This window comes from Macaca fascicularis, chromosome 11, assembly GCF_037993035.2.
Source record: "Macaca fascicularis isolate 582-1 chromosome 11, T2T-MFA8v1.1".
NCBI lineage: Eukaryota > Metazoa > Chordata > Mammalia > Primates > Cercopithecidae > Macaca > Macaca fascicularis.
Window position 1 is genome coordinate 124,825,353 of NC_088385.1, and position 12,303 is coordinate 124,837,655.

The 12,303-nt window shown below is 46.9% G+C and overlaps 1 protein-coding gene across 3 annotated transcripts in view; it reads right to left on the reverse strand.

The window, feature by feature from the left end:
- KSR2 (kinase suppressor of ras 2) overlaps positions 1-12,303 on the reverse strand; it is a 506,936-nt gene that overhangs the window by 384,819 nt on the left and 109,814 nt on the right. For all 3 annotated transcript variants that reach the window (XM_005572358.5, XM_005572357.5, XM_015431615.3), the window contains exons 2-3: positions 12,005-12,145; positions 7,126-7,276 (exon numbers count right to left, since the gene is read on the reverse strand). In XM_005572358.5, the coding sequence (XP_005572415.1) occupies positions 7,126-7,276; positions 12,005-12,145 (292 nt within the window). The remainder of the gene's footprint in view (positions 1-7,125; positions 7,277-12,004; positions 12,146-12,303) is intronic.

Genomic DNA, 12,303 nt, shown 5'->3' on the forward strand with positions numbered 1-12,303 from the left:
TGGTGGTGGTGGTGATGGTGCTGATGGTGGTCATAGTGCTAATAATAGTGATGGTAGTGGTGGTGATTTGCCTATATCATCTCATGTAATGCTCCCAACAACCAATGTGGCTCAAATGATCATCATCCCCATCCTACTGCTTAGGAAACTAAGCATAGAATCATAATATGTCCTATTCATAATCACAGCTAATGGGTGGCAGAGCCAGAACTGAAACCCAAGTTTGTTGGACTCCAGATTCCATACTCTTAGAAAATGATTGAGGACTAAGAAGGAGAAAGGAGAACGAGAATGGAGCCTGCTCTAGCCGCCTTATTTAGTATGATGACCAGTTCCTCCGCTCCAGAGGCCGCTACCAACCCCGCTTAGCCTGCTGCACGTCTTCTTTAATCCTCGGCACCTATTCTCACACACTGGATAAGGTACGTGCTCATTAGGACAATAATTCATTGTCTGCGCCCCAGCCCCCCACACTAGAAAGTAAACTTTACAGGGACACACACTTCAGCATGCATTTCTAGAGATCAGAAGAGCACCTGGCATAGAATAACCATGTAACCAATTGCATTGAATGAGTGAATAATGGTTTTTGGTTTCAGGCCATAGCTGCCATGAGAAGGAAAGGTGAAGCTATCCTGGCTCCCGGACGCTTTGATCTTGCTCAATGAATGGATGAGTGTTCTTTGGTTTCAGGCTAAAGCTGATCTAACAAGCTATGAGAAGAGAAAAATGAGTTAAGATTTCCTATCTTCCGGGCTCCTTGGGCACTGGAAAATAAAGATATCCCTAAAGCCCAAGGAGAAAATTAAGATTAGCATTAACGTCTCTAAAATAAAGCTACTTCCATCCTCTGAGAGAGAGAGAGAGAGAGAGAGAAAGAGAGAGAGAAAGAAAGAGAGAGAGAGACAGAGACAGAGAGGGACAGAGAGAGAGAGAGGGACAGAGAAAGAGAGGTGACATATTCTTGGCCAGGCACAAAGCAGCCTTGCTGCCATATCCTTGGTCTCCATATGAGTTCCTCAATACAACTTGTCTTCTGTCATTTAACAAACACGCATCCAGTCCGCACTTTGGGCCAGAATTTTAAAAACCTGATTTCATCACTGTAGGAAACGCCAGCTCTGGGTTGAGCTGGGCTTTTAAGATGAATACAATATCACCCTCAAGAAGTAAGAGTATGATGGGAAAGATACTAGTTTATTCCTCAGTCTGGGATAACATTTTTAGTTAGAGTAAAGGGAAGCCATCCAACTCCCAAGATGGTTAGAAGCTTCAAGGAACCAATTACTATTTTTGAGGGAAGAAAGGATTTTAAACATGAAAGATACTTTGAGGATGGCTCACTGGTTCCCCCTTGTGGACATTAATAGCGAGCACATCACACAGCTTTTCAGAGGCAGGGAGGGGCTCGGCGGTGTAGATCTTGCGGTCACTGAAGCATCTGGTGTTCCGGTAGCCAAGGGCAAGCGGTCAGCTCAGTTTTCAGAGCCCAGGAAAGTCCTCATAGGGAAGCAGGCTTTGCATTGGGCCTGGGGAAGAGCAGGGATTCACCAGAAGGACAAAGGGAAAGAAAATTCTAGGCAGAGGGATGTAAGTACCAAGATGTGAAATCCAAGCCTCATCTAGAAAACTCTAAGTAATTCACAGATTTATCAGATATTTAGGGCTTGAAGGGAAAATGTGACTGGTAGGACTTCAAGTGGAGCCAAACCATGAGACGTTTTGCAATCCATGAGGAAGACTGTGTTCTTTAAGCCACTGGTAAGTTTTCACGGATTGCTTGAGCTCAGAAGTTTGAGACCAGCTGGAGCAACATTGCAAAACTCTGTATCTACAAAAAGTACAAAAAAAGACTGCCAGGCACGGTGGCACACGCCTGTAGTCCTAGCTACCCAGGAGGATGAGTGGGGGGATTGCTGGACCCCAGGAGGTAGAGGCTGCAGTGAGCCAAGATTGTGCCACCACATTACAGCCTGGGCAACAAAGCAAGACCCCATCTCAAAAAAAAAAAAATACATATGTATTAAACTGCTACTATGTGCTAGATATTGATCTTCATCTGGGAATCAAACAGTGAGCAGAAACAAGTATGATCCCTGCCCTTTTTCAGCTTACAGTCTAGTGGAAAAGAGAGGCATTCATTTAAAAACAAATTGCTCCCCAAAAAAGGTAAGCATTAAAAAAAAATTTTTTTTGAGATGGAGTCTCGCTCTGTCATCCAGGCTGGAGTGCAGTGGCACGATCTAGGCTATGATATGCATTATTTCTATCTTTTCAACTTATAAGACATATCTGAGGTCTATTATTCCTTAAATTTGCAATGCTATATAACGTTGTGCTTCATCGTTTTATTTTTTTGTTTTGTTTTGGGGTTTTTCTTTTGTTTTGTTTTGTTTGAGACGGAGTCTCGCTCTGTCGCCCAGGCTGGAGTGCAGTGGTGCGATCTCGGCTCACTGCAAGCTCCGCCTCCCGGGTTCACGCCATTCTCCTGCCTCAGCCTCCCACGTAGCTAGGACTACAGGCACCCGCCACCACGCCTGGCTAATTTTTTGTACTTCTTTTTTTTAGTAGAGACGGGGTTTCATCGTGTTAGCCAGGATGGTCTCGATCTCCTGACCTCATGATCCACCCACCTCGGCCTCCCAAAGTGCTGGGATTACAGGCGTAAGCCACCATGCCCGGCGTAAATGTTTTAAGTGGCACCATTACCTGCAGGAACAGCATAGGTGAAGTACAGTGTTAAGGATCAGAAATGGGTACACAATTCTTTACTAAGAAGTCTGAGTTCAGCTGACTCCGGTGCCGAGTGCTGTAGGAACATGGGTAAACAAGGAGCACTTGGCCATTGCTTTCAAGGTGCCGGTGGCCCTAAGGCTGGCATCTGAGGCAGGACATAGAAGACTAAGTCTTAGCAGCCTGGGAAGAGTCCAGAGGGAGGCCTATGTGGAGGCAGAAGGATCAATGAGATCAGTGTAGGTTCAAACCATAGTGAGGTGTATAATGAAAGTGCTGCTTGACCAAACATGGGGATGCATGCCTGTAATCCCAGCACTTTAGGAGGCCGAGGCAGGAGGACTGCTTGAACTCAGGATTTTGAGTCTAGCCCAGGCAACGACAAAGCGAAACCCAGTCTCTACAAAAATCAGAGAGGTGTGGTGGTGTGCACCTGTAGTCCCAGCTACTGGGGAGGCTGAGGTGGGACAATTGCTTGAGCCCAGAAAGTCAAGGCTGCAGTGAGCTGTGATCACACCACTGTACTCCAACCTGGGTGACAAGGTAAGACCCTGTCTCAAAAACAAAAATTAGTGGCAGGCCAGGCACGGTGGCTCATACCTATAATCCCAGCACTTTGGGAGGTCGAGCCAGATGAATCACCTGAGGTCAGTAGTTTGAGACCAGCCTGGCCAATATAGCAAAACCCCACTTCTACTAAAAACACAAAAATCAGCTGGGCGTGGTGGCGCATGCCTGTAGTCCCAACTACTCAGGAGGCTGAGGCAGGGGAATCACCTGAACCCAGGAAGCAGAGGTTACGGTGAGCCAAGATCACGCCACTGCACTCCAGCCTGGGTAACAAGAGTGAGACTCCATCTCAAAAAAAAAAAAGAAAAGAAAGTGGACATTACCCGCATCTGCTAAATGATATAGCATAGAACAGGAATGGACTTACAACATCGTCTTTCATCATGAATAGGAAGGAGGATTATTCTTTCATGAAACATGCTATAATTGTGTATATGTATGTTCAGCTACATGGTGTGCATGTATGTATACCTATGTGTGTGGAGGGGGTCACAATATAAATTGTACTTGTACTGTCCATCTGGATCAAACAAATTTTGAAAAAGATCAGAGGACAGGGCCAGGTGTGATGGCTCATGCCTGTAATCCTAGCACTCTGGGAGGCCAAAGCAGGTGGATTGCCTGAGCTCAGGAGTTCAAGACCAGCCTGGGCAACACGGTGAAACCCCATCTCTACTAAAATACAAAAAAATCTAGCCGGGCGTGGTGGCATGCACCTGTAGTCCCAGCTACTCAGGAAGCTGAGGCAAGAGAATGGCTTGAACCCAGGAGGCGGAGGTTGCAATGAGCCAAGATCGCACCACTGCAGTGCAGCCTGGGTGACAGAGCGAGACTCTGTCTCCAAAAAATAAAAATAAAAATCAGAGTACAAGACCTTTCATGTTCTCGCGCAGCCCAGAATGTTACAAAAAAATGACTATTCTGCCCCCATAAGGCTGACAGAAATGCCTCTCTCACAGAAACTGGAACCTCACTCTACTTCTAAGGATGCTGCCAAACTCAGTAGAGCCTCTCTGATGAGACAACGTGAATTCTGAAAAGTAATTAAAAACCTAACCTCAAACACTCACTGTCAAGTATTGTGGGGGCATAAATGGGTACAAACTTTCTGGAAAGCGATATGACAATGTTCACCACAATTCTTAAAATATGTGTTTTGTTTTTGTTTTTGTCTTTGCCTTTTGTTTTTGAGACAGTCTCGCTGTCACCCAGGCTAGAGTGCAGCGTCATGATCTTGGCTCACTGCAACCTCCACCTCCCAGGTTCAAGAGATTCTCCTGCCTCAGCCTCTCAAGTAGCTGGGATTACAGGTGTGTGCCACAACACCTAGCTAAAGTTTTGTGTTTTTAGTAGAGACGGGGTTTCACTATATTGGTCAGGCTGGTCTCAAACTCCTGACCTCAGGTGATCCACCGGCGTTGGCCTCCTAAAGCGCTGGGATTACAGGTGTGAGCCACCGTGTCTGGCCAAAATATGCAAATGTTTTCCTGCAAGACTCCTCTCCTATGAATTCACTCTAAAAGAATAGCCACAGGGGTCCCCAAAGACAACACTCAGGGGTATTCAGGCAGCATTGCTTATGATAGGAAAAGTATGGATATAACTCAAATTTCCAAAAATAGGAGATTGGTTGAATAAATTGTGTTAGTATTCAGGCATTAAAAATAAGAAGTGAATGCATTTATTGACAAAGGAAGATGTTTATGAGATAACATTGTAATTTGGTGCAATTTATTTTTAAGAGAGGATCTCACTCTGTGGCCCAGGCTGGTGTTCAGTGGCACCATCTCAGCTCACTGCAGCCTTGACACCTCCAGGACTCAAGCAATCCTTCCACTCCAGCCTCCCAAGTAGCTAGGACTACAGTTGCATGCCACCACACCCAGCTATTTTTTTTTTTTTTTTTTTGTAGAGGTAGAGTCTTGTTATGTTGCCCAGGCTGGTCTCAAACTCCTGGGTTCAAGCAATTCTTCCACCTTGGCCTCCCAAAGTGTTGGGATTACAGGTGTGAGCCACCATGCCTGGCCTGCAATTTTTTTTTAAAGAGAGAAAACTGCCATCTGCTTCTCACTGTGGGTAAAGAGAGAAAGTCACCTTTGGAGTAGATTTTGTATGTACTGAGTGACTGAGAGACCCCTCCCTGTCAGCCACACTCGCGTTCGGTGAGTCAGCACCATTGTGCTACAGGTAAAGAGTAGCATCACCTTTACAGCTCGTCAGCCAGCAGTGATTGTGCCTCCCTGGGGACGTTTTGAAATATCTGGGGATATTTCCGTGTGTCATGACTTTGAGTTGGGGGATGTTACTGGTATCTCATGGGCAGAGGTCAAGGATGTTTCTAACCAAACATCCTTCAAGGCATAAGACAGCCCCCAGTGCATGGTCCGCCCCTACTTTATTTTTGAGACAGGATCTTGCTCTGTCCCCCAGGCTGGAGTGCAGCAGTGTGATCATGGCTCACTGCAGCCTCAATCAATGTCCTGGGCTCAAGTGATCCACCAGCCTCAGTCTCCCGAGTAGCTGGGACTACAGGTGTGTGCCACCACACACGGCACTTTTTTTTTTGTATTTTTTGTAGAGATGGGGTTTCACCATTTGCCCAGCCTGGTCTGGAATTCCTGAGCTCAAGAGATCCTCCTGCCTTGGCCTCCCAAAGTGCTGGGATTACAGGCATGAGCCAGTGTGCCCGGCTGCATGATCCCTTTTGATGCTGACTGTACCTGAATCAGGATCTGCCAGCAAGAAAAAATACAAAAGGGCACGCATGGAGGACTAGGCCAATGACCTGTTTCAAGTATGTTCTGTTCTGTTCACTGCTGCCTCCTCAGCCCTGCTGGCACCCCATAGCCACTCAGATTAGAAGACTTCTCCAGGTCTAGAACAATATTCAACAAATGCTTGTTGAATAGAGCAGGTTGAATCAAGCAAGGGCATCCGAGAGCCTCCACCTGACTCTGCCAGACTGATGCTCAACAGTGACACCTTGTGGTGGGAACTGAAACAACCGTGCTGATGGTCACTAACACTTCTCCGTGGCTGGCGTTTGCAGAGCGCATCCCTTGGGACAGAAAGGCCCCAGAATTTGCAGATAAATCATGAGGCTAGAGAGAAGCAGGAAGCCTCAGGAAGATGATATTTGATGTTCTGCTAATAAAGACAAATGGGTATCTGAGCAATTAATGGAAAACATCCAGGAGGGATGACAATATATTTGGCCCCCAAACTGATACAAGTCACAGAGGTTATTTTATCAGGTGAAAAAAAAAATTTTAAGCAATATGTACGGATAATTCTAATTCTATTTTTTAAAGTAAACATATATCCATTTGTCAGGAAAAATTATACCAAAATGATAACAGCAGTTACCTAGAGGGTGGGGCTTAGGGCGATTTTTTAAAAAATCTATTTTCTGGTTTATGTTACAATGAATGCAAATCACTTCTGTAAAAAAATAAAAATAAAAAAATAGAAGCTAGACATTGACCCAAAATGCAAAGGCACTTAAACATGTCTAAAGTAAAAAGAACCTGGTCTCCTACACACACTCAACATTTTCATGTCCGGACCCTAATTATCCAGCACCAGATACCCTAAACCTCAGCAGGTCGTCCTGGGGCAAGAGTTCAAACCCAAGAACTTCCCTTGTCGGCGTCTTCCGGCCTCCAAATCCCAGGTCCATGCTGCCTCTTCCTGCGTGTCACATTTGCCCCCCAGGGTTGACTGTCTCGTCCTGGCCTGCAGTGGCAGGCACAAGATGCTGAGGGACCGTGGCAGCTGTTCTGGGGACAAGTCTCCACATCCCCGGCCCCAGGGCCTGCTCACCTGACATGTGGACATTCCTGAGGCAGGAGAGGGAGGCATTGAGGCGGGCACACTCCTCCCGGTTGGCTCCGTATTTCTCCACAGTCTCGCACACCTGTTCATCCGTCATCTCCAAGAGGTCCTCCAGGCTCAGCTGGCCCGGGGAGATTTCCTAGGGGAGGGGAGAGAGGATTGTCAACGGTGGGGCAGGAACAGCCTCTCTGCCTCCACCCCGCCCTCTAGTGGTGCCTAGAGGAGAACACTCCGCCGTGCAAATGCTTTGCACAACAGTGGGGTCTCCGAATCTCCGGTTTGCCACTCATTAGCTAGATAACCTCTGACCAGTCGCTCAACCTCTCTGGGCCTCACTTTACTCATCTATAAAGTGGGACTCCTAAGTGTTCACACTTGGCAAGGTAGCGCAGGTGCTTAGTGCTATTATAATTACTACCCTGTCTGGCGTCAACACTGTGCCTGTCTCTCGAATGTTTATAAGCCAGGGCCCCATTTTTTCATGTTTGCATGGCTCCCAGTGCCTCCTCCGCAGGGACTCATCTGAAATCCCAGCACACACTCAGAGCAAGCACAGGATAAGGCAGGTGCGCTGATGGCTGGGCCCCACTCTGCTTCCTTTCTTCTCTGGCTGCAGAGTCCAGGCCTCACACTGGTCTTCAGAAAACCTAATGGGAAAGGGATTGAAGGTCCGTGCTCCATGCTGGAAATGAAACTAGGTTTGTTTTTGAGCCCCATTGGGGCATGGCTTTGCATCCTAAGGCAAAGCAGAAATGCTGGAGTGTAGCGTGGAGTTGGGGAAAGGGACCTAGAAAAGGTAGGATTCTCAATGTGCTGGCAAGCGAACTTTCACCGCCACCCCATCTTCCCAAAACAGTGTCTCCCTAGACACCATCATACGGAGACACCTCAAAATTTGTCAAGCTTCTACATTTATGCATATATATCTGTATGTATATATGAGTCTTCTTTTATAGCACTTACTACTCAACATCTTAACATATATTATTACTTAAGTAAAGGTTTTTTGTTTTGTTTTTTGTTTTTGAGACAGAGTCTCACTCTTGTCTCCCAGGCTGGAGTGCAATGGCATGATCTGAGCTCACTGCAACCTCCGCCTCCTGGGTTCAAGCAATTCTCCTGCCTCAGCCTCCTAAGTAGCTGGGATTACAGCCACCAACCACCACACCTGGCTAATTTTTGTATTTTAAGTAGAGACGGGGTTTCACCATGTTGGCCAGGCTGGTCTCAAACTCCCGACCTCAGGTGATCCGCCCACCTCAGCCTCCCAAAGTAAATAAGGGTGAAATAGCATACGGATGGTGATTCTAGGGCAGTATTGCAGAATACATCTACCCTCTTGTGGTCATGTTTGTGTATTACACATTTGTGTATTACAACAAGATACAGCTCCCACATTAAACTGATAGCCAGAAAGAAGAAAACTGTCTCAGCACAAAAAATTATCTTCAAAAATATGAGCTATGGCGCAAAAGTCGAAGCCCAATCAGTGCCTTTTCAACTCACCAGGGCAGGCAGGGGGCAGAGAGAGAACAATAGTGGAGTCACTTAGAGGCTTTCTCAAATAGGGACACATTGCAGATGAGCCCCTTTAAGAAAGGTGATGATCAAGGACCTGTTTGTTTCTGGTTGTTGTTTTTCTTAAACAGAGACAGGGACTCACTCTGTCACCCAGGCTGGGGTGCAGTGGTGCCATCGTATCTCACTGCAGCCTCAAACTCCCGGGTTCAAGCGACCCCCCCACCTCAGTCTCCTGAGTAGCTGGGACTACAGGCATGCACCACCATGCCTGGCTAATTTTTAAATTTTTTGTAGAGCTAGGATCTCACTATGTTGCCCAGGCTGGTTTCGAATTCCTGGCCTCAAGCGATCCTCCCACCTCGGTTTCCAAAAGTGTTGAGATTACGGACATGAGCCATTGCACCCTGTCTAGGATCTGAAGGTACAGAATGACTCACATTTGAAGGGGGTGATTCATAACATAAAAAGATTCTCCTCTTTGATTCAGGATTCACTTGTGCATTTTAACCTTATGATTTACATATATATAATTTCAATTTACTCTGAAGTTTAAGATCACAGAAAATCATAAAAGTAACATTTTTTTAACATCAAAAATGGAGAAACCCTTAACAATCTGGGCCAAAAGGGCAGACACACCTCTGTTTGATAAAATAATAGTAGTAACAATAGCTGAAATGGATGGAACACTGTTTTAAGGTTTTTGATAGATTTCCTTTATTATCACAAAGACTACTGAAAGTAGGCACTTTTATCACCACCACTTAGAGACTAGGACAGTAAAATTCAGAAAGGTTAGACCACTTGCCTAAGGTCACACAGCAAGTAATTGGTGGAGCCAGGATTCAAACCCAGCGGTTTTACTTTGGAGCTTTCTCCATACTTCGGTCACTTCACAGAAAGGGGACCTCTGGTGGACACATGCCTGAACTGCAGACAAAGAGCAGAAACCCCTCATCTTCTCCCGCCCACTCCCTGGGTGGTGACCTTGGACTCAAGATGCTCATTGACTGAGGCAACAGCCACAACTCAGCTACCTGCAGGCCAGGTAAATGTAAATGAGCAAGTCGATGCCAAACAGGAGCTCAGTTCCATGGTCAACATTTCTGATTTTGTGAGTGAAGCCAGAGATCTGGGATTTTTAGGCAGACTCTTTTGGTTTTTAAGTATTGGCTCAAAATAAATGTCCTGGCATCATATTAGCCAAACGACAACAAAAAAAAATGTCTGCATAGCTGATCCAGCTTGAGGGCCACCAGTTTTCAGCCCCTGGTCTAGAATCGTTTCTGCCTTATTTGCCCCCACAAGTAGCACTTGAGAGACAAATGATCCTGAAGCCTCCCAAAAAAATTCCCTGAGCCGTGCAAACACAACGCCATCTGTCCTTATGCAGGACCGTTCATTCTAAGGATATTTGCAAGAAACTCATCTGGGTTCTCTGGCCATGCTGAGAATGAAATAAGGAAACATGGAATTGTGCATGGTCTGATGTGCATATGCAAGATGGGGTGGGGTGGGGGCCTGGAGGAATGGAGCGGGGTGATGCCGCATCTGACTCGGGATTCTTAGATCTGGTGGGGCTGGGTGAGATTCTTGTCCCTGCGGACAAGGTCTAAAAAAGACAGGGAGCCTCTTCAAGCAGGAGGCAGGGAGCACCTTGAGAGAGGACTCTTGGTTTCACTGGCAGGGGGGCAAGCTCCTCTTCTGCCCAGTTCAGGGAGGCCCAGGCAACAGGAAACAAGGCTAAGGCACAGTCCTTCCAACCCAAAGCTTTGCTGTCCATCTGAGCTGGACATCCCGCCAGCCCCATCCACTTACCAGCTAGACTAGTCACTTAGCTCTGAGCCTCAGTTTCCCGCTCTGTACAAGGGGGATAACAGTCACACCTACTGAAAAGGTCATTGCAAGGAGGCTGAACAGTCTCAGCAGTTGAGATCCTAAGTGCAAAGCCCTTAGCACAATGCCTAGCATGAAAGATGCAGTGATGTCCGCTGGTTTTATTAGGTTTGGCTTGGCCCTGTCACTGCAAATGGATCAGTCCCTGGGATCCCAGGGGGTAAGAAAATCTCACTATCCTCAAGATGTTAAGAACGTGGTCCAATCTTTGAGGGTGGACATAAGATGTCAGATGCTCACAGCAGTAATAGCCTGGCATCTACTGAATGCTATTTGGTGCCAGAATATGAGCTAAACCTTTTTTTTTTTTTTTTTTTTTTTTTGAGGCAGAATCTTGTGCTGTCACCCAGGCTGGAATGTAGTGATGCAATCTCAGCTCACTGCAATGTCTGCCTCCTGGGTTCAAGCAATTCTCCTGCCTCAGCCTCCCGAGTAGCTGGGACTACAGGTGTGCACCACCACACCTGGCTGATTTTTGTATTTTTAGTAGAGACGTGGTTTCACCATGTTGGCCTGGTCTCGAACTCCTGACCTCAAGCGATTCGCCCACTTCAGCCTCCCAAAGTGCTGGGATTACAGGCATGAACCACCGCACCTGGCCTTTCTTTTCTTTTCTTCTTTTTTTTTTTTTTTTTTTTGAGACAGGGTCTTACTCTGTCACCCAGGCTGGAGTGCATGATCACAGCTCACTGTAGCCTCAACCTCCTGGGCTCAGGTGATCCTCCTGCCTCAGCCTCCCAAGTAGCTGGGACCACAGGCACGCACCACCGCATCTGGCTAATTTTTGTATTTTTTGTAGAGGTTTCACCATGTTGCCCAGGTTGGTCCCAAACTTCTGTGCTCAAGCAATCCATCTGCCTTGGCCTCCCAAAGTGCTGGAATTACAGGCATGAGCCACTGTGCCCAGCTGAGTTTAACATTGTATAAAAATCATCTCATTCTATGATGTTGGCTATTTAAGAAGAGATGACAATCATTATGCACATTTCACAGATGAGAATATTAATGCTCTAAGACAGTACTGTTCAATATGGCTTCCACGGGCCCCATTAATTAATGTTAAACACAATTTAAAATTCAGTTCCTTAATCACATGTCCTAACCACAAGCGGCTACCACATCCGGCAGCACAGATAGAAAATATTCCCATCGTAGCAGAAAGTTCCACTGGACAGCGCTGGACTAAGAGGTGAAGTGATTTAGCTAAGGTGACTCTGTGAATATGTGGCAGAGCTGAAGGGTTCTGACTGACTCGGGAAGCACACTCTCGATGACCCCATTCAGACAGCACCAGTCATCCTGAATGTTTTTGTCCAGCACATATTTATTAAAAGCCTGCTATGTGCCAGGGACTGTGCTGTGCACAGCCAGAAACCTGCAGCCCAAGAGCAACCCAGGGGGTAGCTGCTGGCCAGGAAGGGGCAGGGGACACAGGGGCCCCCCAGGTCACCTCCAGGACTTCCTTGCGCACATCGACGATCCGGAACCAGTGCCGTAGCTGGGGGAAGCCATCCAGCTCCGCGTTGCGCTCCTGCAAGGCCACCTTCTTTTTGCAGGACAGCTGCCGGCTGAAGTACTTCACCAGCTTGCTCTGTGGAGACACAGCCAAGGACGGAGGACACATCTCAGAGGCACTGACACAAGGAAGAGAGACAAGAATCCCCTACGAACCCCCACCCTAAACCCAGCCAGCTCTGTACTTTAAAGACTGGTTCCACTACAGTGAGATCCAGGTTGGCACCCATCTTT